General features: G+C 42.5%; 3 protein-coding genes across 7 annotated transcripts in view; 2 read left to right on the forward strand and 1 right to left on the reverse strand.

Annotated features, from left to right (window-relative positions):
- The first annotated feature begins 387 nt into the window (after positions 1-387).
- LOC115562661 (uncharacterized) lies at positions 388-2,984 on the forward strand. Its single transcript, XM_030384603.2, has 3 exons — positions 388-1,165; positions 1,223-1,614; positions 1,676-2,984. The coding sequence occupies exons 1-3, from the start codon at positions 984-986 to the stop codon at positions 2,932-2,934; spliced, it is 1,833 nt and encodes a 610-aa protein (XP_030240463.1). The 5' UTR covers positions 388-983; the 3' UTR covers positions 2,935-2,984.
- A 95-nt stretch (positions 2,985-3,079) lies between these two features.
- Positions 3,080-4,192, forward strand: Dim1 (thioredoxin-like protein Dim1). The gene is made up of 2 exons (XM_030384611.2): positions 3,080-3,271; positions 3,348-4,192. Exons 1-2 carry the CDS (start codon positions 3,194-3,196, stop codon positions 3,696-3,698), a joined length of 429 nt encoding a protein of 142 aa, XP_030240471.1. The 5' UTR covers positions 3,080-3,193; the 3' UTR covers positions 3,699-4,192.
- Positions 4,193-4,442: 250 nt separating this feature from the next.
- The window catches only part of LOC115562658 (uncharacterized), a 49,429-nt gene continuing 39,366 nt past the window's right edge, over positions 4,443-14,505 (reverse strand). For 4 of the 5 annotated variants that reach the window (XM_089256945.1, XM_089256944.1, XM_089256943.1 and 1 more), the window contains 3 exons: positions 8,357-9,157; positions 7,963-8,288; positions 4,443-7,905 (listed from right to left, as the gene is read on the reverse strand). In XM_089256945.1, the coding sequence (XP_089113071.1) occupies positions 6,010-7,905; positions 7,963-8,288; positions 8,357-9,140 (3,006 nt within the window). In that variant the 5' untranslated portion in view covers positions 9,141-9,157 and the 3' untranslated portion in view covers positions 4,443-6,009. Of the gene's footprint in view, positions 7,906-7,962; positions 8,289-8,356; positions 9,158-9,509; positions 9,713-14,505 lie in introns of those variants that run through there. The other variant, XM_089256946.1, reaches the window with a different exon arrangement.

Here is a 14,505-nt window from a genome sequence, read left to right on the forward strand (position 1 = left end):
GCATTATAATCGAAAATATATATGTGTACATTTTTTAAAGTGATATCTAAAAATGTAATATAATTCTGTTACAAACAAAAATTTTTTTAAATAAATAAATATCGTTATATGTGTAAATAATTATATTAAATTATCTAGAGATAATTTTGTATTTCCTCTATATTTATTAGACGCTAGAGCTAATATAGAATAGTTTAATTAAAATTTGTTTTATGTACCGGGAAATAGCTAATTGATGTATTGTCTAGATATAGCTTAAAATGTTGTAATAAAAAATTGTAATATTTTTAAACTTAACAAAGTGAGGAAAAAAGTCGAAACTTATAAACTACTTGTAACTGCTATATAAAACCGGATTGAACTTATATAGTAAATACTTGCTCTTTATTTTCGAAGCACAAGTTCATAATTAAATTGCTGTTAATAAATAGCTTTCTAATTGGTTGCAAAATTGCAGACACACGCCACAGCCATAGCCGCAGCTTGAACAGACTCCAGTTAAGTTAGACTGCCAGACTTTGTTTTCAAGTCTTTCCATATTTTGGATAAGCCGCTAAAGAACATAACGGCAGATGCAGAGTCATATGTGGAGTAAGAATCAATTAGCACCTCAGCGTCGAAATGAAAGTGCTGTCCATGCAGCATGGTCTATGATAACCACGAATATACATATATGTAAATATGTATGTATATGTATCTCGTTGGATATATATCGTGCATATAGAGCACTTCTAGTAGCACCTTAAGTGGGTCATGAAAAAACGAAATCAAATACCAGATCGCTCAGAGACATTAAATAAAACCGAATCCGCGCAGCGCAGTTCAGTGGATTCGAGAATATCGCGCAGTGCATTGCACACGGTTGACGGAGCTCAAGCGGACATGACGAGTGCGTAGAAGCTCGGTATATAAAGAAGGAGCAGTGTGTGCGATATCAAATATATAAAAGTGTCCTGTGTTAACATAAAATCGAACAATATATAATGCCAGGAGTCGGCGCAAAATGTGCGCTGCTTTTGGTCATTGGCCTGCTGCTCGGCTTCACCTTGTTGCCCGCTCAGATCGAGGCCTATTCTCAGGTGCTGGTCAGTGGCAGTGGAGCTGCTACGGATCAGGGACCGCGAATATTTAAAGCGCTAAATACGGACTTGATATATCCGAAAACGTGAGTTTAACAATTGCGTGCCTAAGGATTAAACATAAACCACGTCACTTTTCGCAGCTTCAATTCGAGCGAGAATGTGGTGTCCACGACACCGGGAATGCCCCTGCCCATACCCTACAACCATCAGCCGGAGCCAGCTAAAGAGTCGGCTGCGTCTGTGGAGTCGACAGCGTCTGTGGAGCAGCCTCCAGCTGTGTTTGTGACGCCTGTCAGTGTGAGCACAACGGAGCTGCCGACCGAATCCAGCGAGGCACCGGCGGAGGGTTTGATTGAGGCAGCTTCAACGGGACGTGCCGTGGACTATCGTCCTGCATATCCTTTCGGGCAGCTAATAACGCCGCTGATGAAGGGACGACCTCAGCAATTCAGTGCCAAGCCGCGTCCTTCACAGAATCACATCTATTCGATGGGCAGTCGTCCAAAGGCGCCCAAGGGTGGCTATAAACGTGGTGGGTATTAATTGCATGAGCGGAAATCCAGCACATATGTTGACTCATTTAATTATTGCAGGCCAAATAGATCGCTATGCGCCTGGCCAGAATGTTGCCGCGAACATATTCAAGGCTCACAGTCAACAGCCAGGCAAATTGGCAGCTGGCTCGAATGTGGTGCCCTCGTACGTGTCCGGCAAGGATACGTACTCCTTTCCACCGCTGAACAACAAATATCCCTCGCCCTCAGATGATCCGAAGGCGGCGCAGCCATCGGATGCAGTTACCAGCTATTTGCCTCCAGCATCGGGCAACGACTTGAGCAATGCAGGCTATGTGTATCCTGGCCCAGTAATGGGCTCCTCCGGCTATTCCTATCCAAAGCCTGCTAATGGCGACAAGGTGCCCGCTGCTAGCACAGCGAGTGCTGCCCCAGCTGCTATGCCAGACGACGATCCGGGGAATGATAATGTGATTGGCGTGCTGCCTGCCAGTGCTCAGGACATGATACCGCCGGCTAACAATCAAGCTGGAAAGGATGCGGGCGCGGATGCAGCACCCGCAGATGCGGGTGGCTCCGATAGCGATGGAGATACAGGCGGTGGCGGCGATGATATGGCTCTACCACCTTTGCATACTGACGGTACTCGTCCCAGTGACGACAATAAATATGATCCCAATATGGAATATGCTACACCACCGCCTGGCTGGCTAGAGTCGCATCCGGAATCCGCGGCACCAAAGCCAGCAGACCACGACCATGATCATGGTCACGATCACGAGCACGATCACGAGCACGATCATATACCTGAGCACATTCCCGATCATTTTCCTGAGCACGATCACGGTCACGACTATGTGGAGCATGCTCCTCCTCCTCATTTCCATGATCATCATCACGATCACTACCCAGAAGTTTATCCCTCGTACCCGGATGTTTCGTATCCAGAGGTCATTTACGATCATCATCCGCATCATCATCATCATGTGGAGCCACCACCACCACCGCCACCTCCGCCGCCACCACCACCACCACCAACTGAACCACCACCACCTCCACCACCGCCGCCAGAGCCGCGTGTCAAGAAATACAGTTATTTCTATATTGGTCGCAAACTTTGGTACATTCCACTGTACTTCACAGTGTGGTTCAGTTGCTACATTTTGTGGCTGATCATCAAGTCTATCGGCCGCCACAAGGTCAACTTGCCAAATCACTACGTCTCGCGGCGTAGTTTGCCCGATTACTCAGAGCAGAGTCGAGATGAGTACATTAACGAGATGACGGTTAGAGTGCTGGAGCAGATAGATAATTTTAGGCAAAAATATTTGAACTGATAAGGACGCTACAAATAGTTACGGCTAATAAAACACCTATTTATTGTAAATTTCTCGTTTTCCTCGCATTTGAATTTTCAGCTTTTGGCGCGCAGCTAAGTTGGCAGCACAAAAAATATTCCAGGCAATAAAAGGTATCGATAGCAATTTCGATTAATAATTAGCACCGCATGGCCACACTTATTTGTCTACATTGGCTTGTGATTTGTTTACGTTTAGTTTTCTTTGCAAATAATATAAATTATAACAATTCGCCAAAATGTCGTATATGCTGCCGCATTTACACAATGGCTGGCAAGTGGACCAGGCCATACTCTCAGAGGAAGATCGAGTTGTTGTAAGTAAAGCTACTTTCGCCGCTCTTGCCCAGCGAAGTCTCGAATTGGATCGATTAACACCTTGCAACTATTTAGGTGATACGTTTTGGACACGATTGGGACCCGGCATGCATGAAAATGGACGAGGTAATGTACAGCATCGCCGAGAAGGTGAAAAACTTTGCCGTCATCTATCTGGTGGATATAACAGAGGTGCCCGACTTCAATAAAATGTACGAGTTGTACGATCCCTGCACAGTCATGTTCTTCTTTCGCAATAAACACATTATGATTGATTTGGGCACTGGTAATAACAATAAGATCAATTGGCCGCTGGAGGATAAACAGGAAATGATTGACATTGTGGAGACGGTGTATCGTGGTGCACGCAAAGGACGTGGTCTGGTGGTGTCACCCAAAGATTACTCCACCAAATATAGATACTAAGCTTTGGATTTATTAATGATAATAAATAAATAAGTCTACTCTGTACAGCTACGAAATGAAACAAGTTTGTCTTTGGCAACTTTTTGTGTATATTTTTCTTTTGGTTTATTTCTTTTTTTCGCTTTTTTTTTAGTTTTTTGTTTTTGTCACATTTCTCAATAATATCGCTAACATTTACATCAATTTTCTGTTTTCTTTTGTTTTATATTTATAACATTTAACTAAGTTTTGTTTAAATAGCTCTTTGGCTTCATAACTGTATTTAATAGTATAATTTTTCGATTGCTTTTTGTCATGCCTTAAGTCACCTTTTATTATTTATTTTTGTTTTTTACCAATTGTAATTGAAACGTAGCTAAAGGTACACGATTCATGGAAATCAGAAGTTTGGAATACTTATAAGAAATTTGTATTAGTACAAAAGTATAAAAGCAAAGAAAGCTGTTTCAGAGATATAGAAAACTACAAATAAAATTTGTAAATTGTAAATTGTATTTTCTAGAGTTTTCTTATTTTTTGTTTTTTTATAAATTTGCTGAACCATTTTCCAATACATTTTTTGGATTTACCCATTTATTATTGTTCATTTAATACAACAGCTCGGTTTTTGTTTTTATATTTTTTGGATCTTATGTTTTAATAAGCTTAATTTAACAATTGGTTCTGCTACTCTTTAGTTATATATTATTATTATTATTTTCTTTTACTTATTCATCATAGTTATGCTTATTAATTTTCCTTACATTTTCTTTTAGCTAAGTATTAATATATATTTTAATTTGCTTATTTGAAACAAATTTAACGCTACGATCGTTTCTTGAATTTTCATTGACTTGTTTTTTTTTTTTTTTGTTAATTTATTCCGTACTTCAGCATATAACCAACAATTAAATATGTATATGTAAGTCAATATATATATATATTTATATACATATATATGGTTGATTTACTTTTTTGATATATTTCCATTTCCTAGGCGCCTGTTTGAGTTCGTACAAAATACTTATTAGTATTCAAAAATATCTGCTTTAGATAGGGCTTGATTTACACACTTATGCAATAGGATATAGGTACAAATTAGGCTCAGGCATGTGAGAAAGTCTCTAAATAGGTTTTTTTCGTTGAATACCTCCACCCAAATGCAGCTCTAGTATATATCTCATTACTACACATGTATGTATACATATATGTATATGTATATATATTGTTTATAATTATTTCTGTATTTTGATTTCAACTTTGTATTTTTCCGTTAGCTTTGAAAAATACAAATTATTTTGCTATAACTTGTTCTCACTTGTGGAGCAAATGCATTTTCATAGAAAAATAGAGATGCGTAGGTGGGATGAGTTAGGAAATTGTTCATACTAGTTAAACATATTTTGTATGTTTAAGTAACACTATATTTTCTTTTTGCTTATATTCGCTTTTGACAACAACTAATTTTTGTTTTTCTTTTTGATAATATTAAGTTTTGTTTCAACAATTTGTTTTCGAATTAGTCACCAGAAAAAGTTTGGGGAAATGCTAGGAGAGTCAGCGTCGTAGATACAAACAAAACACATTTGAAAAGTAGGCAACAGCTATAGTTCGACTAACGCTTACCGAGGTCTTTAAGTTCTCATCTATATTTATTCTATATATATGAATATATATATATATTGTTTAGGCTTGTTTCTGTCAGTGTACATCAGTTTGTTTTTAAAGTTTGCAAAGTTCTTCTCTGTGCACGATCTATATAAAATTCTAATTTACAATACTTCAAGTATTTATTAATATTATTATGATTCCTTTGTAATTGTATTTTTGCTGGCTGCTGTTTAAGACACTAGTAGAATAATGATTTTGGTTTCCATTTTAGAAATAAAGTGAGGAATACTGGCTGCTGGCAAACTACGAGTACTATATAGAAATAGTATATATATACGTGTATATGTATAAACGTTCGCTATATATAGATGGATCTTGTTATAGATAGTGTGAAAAATAAATCCGAGTATCACTACTTAACTTTTAGAGTTCTATTAACAATAATAGACAACAGTCTCTAAGTACGAATACGTTGTTGCTCTTTTGCTTTTAATTCTTAATTTTTTATTTTTATTCTTTAATTTTCTCTAATTTTGAATTTCATTTTGCTATAGCTCTCTTTTTTCTTTTTTCTATGCAAACAAAATACGTTACGTAGTCCGCTTGGCTAGCAAATTGAAGGGGTGGCAGCCCTGCTAGCTAGCGGGCTGACTACCCTAAAAGTCAGTTGTTAAGCTCTTGTTGGGAACTGCATGCATTGCAGCAGCGGCCACAAACTGGGCTAGAACAGCGTCTCCTTTGACCATTTTCTCGTTGTGCCGGGCAGGCTGGGGTCCCGCTCCTCCACACTCAGCCCATCATTGTGCTCCAAGTCCTCGACATCATTGTCATCGTCGTCGTCATCCTCGTCCTCGTCGTTCGGCAGCCTGATGAGTGGCAGCTCTAGCATAACAGCTGGCGTCGCTGTCGTCTCGCTGCTGTGCTGATTCAAATTGTGGGCACTTTTGCTGGCGCCTCCGCCGCGCAGGATGAGCTCCTTCAAGGAGGCGGGCATGCATATGGTTTGCGGCCTGGTGGCTATCACTGAGTCCGATATGGAAGAGGCGCACGGATCGTGGCCCAGTCTACTGTTGGATGGCAGTTGTGCTAGATGCTGTGGAACTGTTGCTGCTCCCGCTGCCTGCGCTTGCGCCTGAGCCTGGCCAGCGGCAGCATTTGTGGAACACACGTAATTATTGTCCATCTGTGGACTTGGACTGGAGTGACCCACACTGATGACTGTATTGAGACTGCTGTACTGCGTTTGGGTCGCCGATTCACCACCACCAGCTCCGCTAGAGGGACTCGTGCCCGCTGCAGCCCCAACTTCCAGCATGCCCAGCTCGGTGTTGAGCGTGGAGCATGTGTCCTCCTCGGTTGTTGTGGTGGTTGTCGTTGTTGTTGTCGTTGTCGTCTGCGGATCGCTGTGCTGCTGCAGCAGCTGCGCCCGTCGCTGCGGCGGACTGCAGACCACAGGCCCGAAATGCGTTTCAAGCGGCGGCGGCACAGGCTGCACGTGCACACCCAGAGCACCACGATCGCTATAGGAAGCGCCAATGGTGCGATGACGCTGTAAAAGTGGACGCCTTGGCCGTGCGCCACCCATCGCGGGCATACCGCTCAGACTTAATCGCTTGATGGGCAGCACCACGGCCGGCTGTGGAAGGGGATTGAGCGGTTGGGCCGTCTGCCCAGCGGCCAGTGCCAGATTCTGCTCCTCACTGTCGCTGCTCAGCTGCTGCATGTCGTCGTCTGTGTCGGCGGCGCTCTCCTCCAGCCCGAACACGGAGTCCTCGTCCAATGAGCGCAGCTCCGAGTCTGGGCATTCCAGCGAGGAGATCTTAAAGGAACTTAATGAAGCAAGCGGCGCCCTCTTGCCATCGGTCACCTGCGCGTTTTGCAGCACCTTGGCCGAAATGGTGCCCAGGCTGGCGCTGCCGCTGGCGGTGCCATTCAACCGGTCCAAGCTAACGGGTGTGCTGTCCACGCTGATGCTGCTGGAGGTGGCCGTTGCCGGGGCCGGCACAGCTGCATTCGCTGTGTAGGGATAGCTGTTGTTGTTGCTCTCCACATTCCGCTGCAGCTCGACCAGCGTCAGTTTGCGACGTACGCCCAGACGCAGCTCCTCCGACGGCGAGTCGCAGAAATGAAAGGCCTGCTGGTGATGGCTGGTGGGCGGTGCTGATTGCAGTGGCTTGGCCAGAGGCAGTCCCAAATCGATGGCTTCCGTGAGTGCGCTTTGATTGTAGGGATACACATCCACGGTGTCCGCGCTGATTGAGTGTATCTGCTGCTTGCGTCCGGCCTGTGCGCTCTCCGGATCATACGAAACGATGCTGTGCTTGCGCTTAATATTGGGCGCGCCTAGGCCAACTGTCGAGCTCTTCACCGTGGGCTCATGTACGCTACGCTCGGATGGACACGGCGAGGCCTTTGGCGTCGGCTGTATCACCTGTATGTCCGGATAATAATAGTCCCAGTTCTCAATGCTCGATGTGCGCGATGCCGTCGACAACTTACGCTGCAGCGTCGGTGGCAGATTGCTCATGCCCAGCGTATAGGCGGAAGTGCGACGTTCCAGGTAGGAGCTATCCGTGCTGCAGCAGGTCATCGCGCTACTGCGACGCGAGTCGTGGCCCTGTGGAGAAACAGAGTTAAGGTTCAGAGATGAAAGTCTAGGGCGTCTCCCACTCACCGCCATCGGCACGGACAGAAACCCCTGTTTGCTGCGTGTGGAATCTGTGCGCTGGTGCAGCTGCTCCGGTTCGTCCTGCGCACCACGCTGCATATACTCATCGTTTTCCAGTTCGTCCTCCGTTTCTATAAAGTAATCGTCAGTGCCAAAGCTGCCGCCCATGGGATAATTGCTGAAGATGCGCGAGGACTCGGAACCGCTTTTTCGTCTCCCGTGCGAGCCATGGGGAGCACCTCCACCTCCAGCGGACATGGCCGAGTAGGAAAAACGGCGTGGCGGCTCCAATAAATAATTATATCCCACCGGCCCAGGCACGCCAACGCCACCTGCAAGAGCAAAAGTTAGGAGATTAGCTCAAGATAGGGAAAAGCGTTTCCTTGTTCTCTTGACTTGCCTACAGATGCGCAGCGATAGCCGCGATTGAGTAGCGGCGGAGCGCTCACATTGCCCAGGGAGAGCATGCGCTGACGTCGATAGACCAGTGCATCGTACTCATCCGGATAGATGGACATGCCCGTCGCTACAATGGCCTCCTGCAATTCACGCTCCTCCTCCTCCTGCATGCAAACAGCGGCCACCGCCGCCATTTTGGGATCCTTGAGCACCTTGAGTGTTTCGTTGCTGCTGCTGCGGCTTTTCCACACGATGAGGAACACCATCAGGCCAAAGAAGCCGCCCAGCGTGGCGGCGATGCGTACACCTGTCATCACGTCATACGTCGCAAAGAATTCTGCACGGATGCGTGCACGTTCGGCTGCAGTTTCCGCTTCGGTCAGATTGAGCTCGCCGGGCGGCAACAGTGGCATATAGGGCGTGGCCGTGACGGAATTGGGTGCGTGTGCATATACAGGTGCGGGAGAAGTGGCAGCGGCGGCAGTGTTGCTGTTGTGATTGGGGTACGCCGGCGGTGCCGGTGATGCAGACGACGGCTCATGCAGAATGCCATTGGCATCGGGATCAACGAGGGTGGCCACTTGGGGGCTCTTTGGGTTAGATGCACGGGTGATGCGTTGCAGTGGTTCTGCTTGAGCGGAGCCTCGAGCATGACTAGCAGTTGCTCGTGCTGCTGGAGGAGTTGCCGTGCTAGTTGTTGTTGTTGTTGTTGTTGTTGATGCTGTTGCTGTTGCTGTTGATGGCGTTGCTGCAGACGACGGAGCGCGTCGTGAAAGTTTGGCCATCTCTATTGAAACATTGTCTGGAATGCAAAGAGATAAAACTCCAGAATGTTAAAAACATTTCAAATGGCGGTTAAAGTTCTTATTTAAGTTTGAAGAGTTGCCAGATAGGCGAACATGATAAGCATTTATCGATTATAAACGAGCAGCGTTTAAATTCAAAAATATAATGTTGGAAAATATTTATTGAAATTGGCCAAATTGTTTTAAACTGCCTAATTGCTTATATTTAAAATGGTCCCAGGCCCTCGAAAATACTCCAGGCGCTTCAATAAATAAATTGTGAGGATGCTTTGCAACATTTTCAAGCTAGTCACGACTGATGGCTTCATTCCACTCCCACTGCAATTAAAATGCTGTAAGCCCATCCACATTTCTTGGCGCATTCTTCACAAGCTCTCGCAAAGTTTTTAATTGTTTTTTTAGCGCTTTCATTTCACATTTCTTCTCAGCACTTTTCACGCGCTATGCAGAAATTCCCTTTGGGAAATAACTTGGTAAATATTTCAATCTTCTGTTGATATGAGTAAATTAAAGTTACATTTATATATTGAGGAGTGTGTGTGTGTGTGTGTGTGTGGCTCCATTACATCCTTGGATTTTCAACAAGTTGTACGCTCAATAATTCAGAAGGACGAATCGCCTGTTGCCTGTTGTTTGTCCTGCGCTGCCCGCTGGCTCATTGTCATTGGCAGGCAGGCAGGCTCACCCCGTACACCCTGTGCTCCGACGCCACCAAACATACATACATATACCCTGTCCACTTGCTGCCCATCTAATTGTTCGTTTTTGTATTGACAGCCGCGCAGTTGCGGAGCTGCGCTCTGCTGAATTTTCTATCCGAGTTGTCGTTTTTTCGTTTCTCTTCCTTCATTTTTTTGGTTTTTGTTTTATGTAGTTATTCCACTTTGTGTGTGTGTGCGTGTGGCGCATACATCTCTCTTCTTCTATATTTATCCTGTCCAAGGACGCACTGGCCATCAGTCGCTTCCAAATGTATTATTGTAAAAGTTTTGGTCTAATGTGCCGCTCCTTTACCTTGGCTCAGTATTCTTCGTTCCTTTTTGTGTATGCGTGTGGGTGAGTTTTTTTCTTTTTCTCTTTCTCATTTTCTTTCATTCTTTTTGATTTTGTGCACCACGCTTTTTGCAGCTTGTTTCCATTTTGTTTCTTTCCAATTTTTTAGATTGCTTGGGCAGACAAAAAAAGTTTTTAATGGCCATTATGCATTGGCCATAATTCGTGTTCCCTTTGCGCCGTGCAGCATAATGAGACGCAAACGTGAAGTGAAATTGCAGTCTAAGCACTTTCAAGTGATTTTTAATGACTTTTCAGCTTCAGCATTTTTATTCTCATTCATTTTTCCGACTGTTTGGCTGCTTTTTAACGTCTGTTTAGCTTAAGCTCAATGGCAACAATTTGTAAAGTCAACCATTTGGCAGTCACATTAAATAAATTGTTTGTGAACTTTGAAAAGTTGCAAAAGTAATTGATCTCACATGTTTATGGCTTTAACAATGCAAATTATCTGCTTGTAGCGGTATACTTTGAGAAAATCTGCAAATTTCATCAAAAAATTCGTGATTTGCATTTCTTAGTCGCCTATCGATTTATGGATATCGATTGTTTTTAGTTTTCAAATTTAAATTTAAATTCCCTTCGGACATTTATTGACACTCTCAATATTATCAGTCTATCGATATTTTAAACTCCTCATCCGTAAGTATTTATACTACGTAAGTACAATGAAAACTCCTTACACTCGATGTGGCTTGGTTTGCACACAGATTATAAAAGTTATCAAAGAATTTGCACCAAATCCAAACCCGTTTCATTGCTACTTTTGTGCATTTTGAAAAAGTTGAAGCTGCCATTGAACAATGTCTTTAAAAGCAGACGTATATAAATAGAAATACATATATGTACATATATACGTAGGTGTGCCACAGACAGAGAGCTGAAAGATTACCCGAGATCCTTGGGGATTTAGGATACGTAAACTTATAATTGCGAAGGAAGGTAAGACAGCAAACCGAGATAGGCAGCCGAGGCAATAGATAGAATAACATTAACATTAACATTAACGATGTCGGCGCATTGAGAGTGTATATCAACACCATATCGATGTCAAGGCGATGTGGGTAGGCAAAATGAGCGGAAAATGGTTAGCCAGGCTAACCGCAGCAAAGCAACATGTTGTTGTCTTTGTTGTTGTTGTTGTTGTTGTTATTACTGGATGATGAATGATTGCGGTTAGACAGCGGGCCAAATTCGATGGCAAAGGCATAGAGAACGGGAGCGGCTGCTGACAGGCGGCCGCAACTTGACGTGGCCCACGCTGCGTATGCGTAATGTGTGTCTGTGCGTGTGTTCATTTGTACGTATTGTCTGTGTGTATGTGTATGGAGAGGACTTCAGCGGAACAATAATTCATCAATGTTAGCGTCATGTAGCTGCTGCCCTGTGTATGTGTGTGTGTATGTCTTCCTTTTTTTTTTGCCACGGGCCATTTTTGCCTTTTAGCACAGGGCAGAAATGAAATTGACGGCAAATCAATTGAAATTACACACACACACAAATACATATGAAAGCGTATTATACATTTATATACGTGTATGTAACAATGTTTGTATTGTTATTGTGCGTATTTGCCACAACGTATTGAGCTGGGCTTTGAGTTTTGCACTTTCCACAAAGAAATCATTCATGTGTAGTGAGGCGCAAATATGAAAAAAGATGTGGATTGTAACCACAGCTGAGGATACGTTAATAGAGTGGCAGAGGAAAATTGTAGAATAAAATTAAAAACAGGATTGCTTTAAGATTTCGTACTACAGTTTACATAAATTAAGACATTTTTAATATTCTTTAATACGATTTAATAATAAAATTAATTTGGCCAAGAACAAATTATATACATATTAAGATAGTTTGTATTTATTTCAAATTGTCTAGAATGCATTGCAAAAAAAGAGCATTAAAAACCAAGATGAGATTTCCAGATTTAAAATATGTAAAAAAATATATATATATATTATTTTCACATTTATAGTTTAATATAAGTAATTTTCATTTCCAAGAAACATAAAACAGCAAACATTTTAATTGAAAATATTATAAATTTTTTAGCTTTAAGATTTTGATATACACCGCACTTAAATATTCATGTCTCTAGGCAAATGGCCAGCATTGTTATTCCGAGGAAATACATTTTACTTATAGTATATCCAATAAGCTGCTTTTACAAGCATTAGCCAAATGAAAATGCAAATTAAAATGAAAATGGCAAATATATACATACATATATACATGACTTCTTTGTGCATAATTTTTGGCTATTATTATATTTTTAATTAATTAAAATGTCTGCCTAAGCTGCTCCAATGGTTCGTCTTAAGACTTTGCCTAGGACAGAGCTGGGGCTCTTTAAAGACCTAGGCTAAACGGAAGCGCTAGGCACTGGCTTATTAGCGCGGGTCTTGTCTATGTTGCGTTTTTGGAATGTGGCGCCATTTTCTGTCAAATTATGCGCCACGCCCACTTGCCACACTTAACCGCCTGCCCACCAACGACAACGACAACAACAGCAACAAAAAAAGAAGCGTGGGCCATTTAACAAACATTTCGTTAATCTGGTACACTTGGCAGGCGCACGGCCATGAGGATCTCTGCCTCTGTCTCTGTCTCTGTCTCTGCCGCTGTCTCTTTCTACGTCTCCGTAACTATGGCTCCTGTTCCTGAGCCCACGTCCTTGCCAGTGCGCACATCCTTGCCCACGTTGGGCTCGTTGTTACTGTTTATTGTTGTGCTTTTATTGTTATGGCCATGTTTTTTGTTGTTTCATTTGGCGGCATTGTTAGCCGTGCCCGCTTTTTGCCACCCCTTTCCTTCCCCTTGCCCATGGCCCCGCGTGCAAACGATTCTACTTGTCCCTGTTTGCGTGTGTGTGTGTGTGTGTGTGAGTGCCTCTGTATACTTGTGCTTATATACTCTGTACAAATTTAAAATGAGCCAAAAGGCGTATATCTTATGGGAGATAGAAATCCATCCATCCAAATCTGGCAGATAATCTAGATCTAAAATAGCTATGAATACTAGTGTAAAATTTTACATAAGAGCCAAGGATTTAATTAACTGCAAGAAAACATGTAGATGCTTGTGTATCACAATTCAAAGTTATTTCTTATTAATTCAATACAGGCCTTAAATTTATTTTAGTTTTTGTATGTAGGAATCGATAAATATCGATATCTGTTAAAAGCCTTCATTAGAGGGAAAGTTCCAAATTATTCAATCTAGCTTATTTTAACTTATTCTATAACTTGCCCAAAAACTGAAATCGATCAATATCGTTATCTATATATAAATATCGATATATGCATGTAAACCAATACCATGTTTACTCTGCACTGTTAAATTTTTATGTTAGCTTCTCCAATACCCATATACAGGGTACCTTTTAGCTAACAACTCCTGGACTGTTTCAATTGTTTTTTGTTTTGTCTGAACTGCTAAGCGTTTTACGTTTATGAGCACGAGTCAGACAGAGGCAAGCATTAGGCCTGCGTCCCCCTCTCACTCTCTCTGCGTGCCTTTGGCATCATTTATTTCGTATGAAATGTTGTTGATAAAAATAAGCTGAAATATCATTTAAATTGCGTTCGTGTTGTCGTGTTATTACTGTGGCGCTCTTCTCGCTGTTCATTGACGCACAAATTATGCGCTTAAAGTCAGAGTTTTGGTCATTTGTGAAATTCGATTTTGTCCCGTTAAATGTGTCACGTCTTGGACTTTCGACTACATTTAATATTTGTTCAAATATTTAACAGTAAAACGTGCTCAGCCTCTCCAATGATGATGACATAGGATAGCAGCAGCAGCAGTAGAATATTACATGACAACCAGTCGCAACGAGTCAGTGTGCTAAGCCACTGCTGCCACAGCTAGAAATGACTTTCGACAGTCCAAGCCGCTCCAGCTCCACTGGCCTCCACCTGGCCACCCACTGCTGTCCCCACTTTGCTAAACAAGTCGAGTGGCAAATGGCTTTACTTTTGCTCACATTACACATTCGCATATTTTCACAGTTTCCTTATTTTCGGCTGGTTCATTATTCATTGTCAACTTCTATATGGATTTATTGCTTAATCACTTGGAAGGACACAGATAAAATTTCGGCACAAATCGATGTCTGCCGCATGCCGTGCTGCTCTCTATAAATCATATATTAGGCATACATATATATATATAGATTGGCACACAAAACTCTGAACAACAATTGACGAATTATCTGTGCAGCAATTGGGTTGGACGTAAATATATTTGGGATTTATATCAAATATTTACTCTAAGGCTAAGTCAGCCTTTT

This window comes from Drosophila navojoa, chromosome 3 (assembly GCF_054131105.1).
Source record: "Drosophila navojoa isolate 15081-1374.11 chromosome 3, UAZ_NAV_1.0, whole genome shotgun sequence".
In the NCBI taxonomy this organism is placed as follows: domain Eukaryota; kingdom Metazoa; phylum Arthropoda; class Insecta; order Diptera; family Drosophilidae; genus Drosophila; species Drosophila navojoa.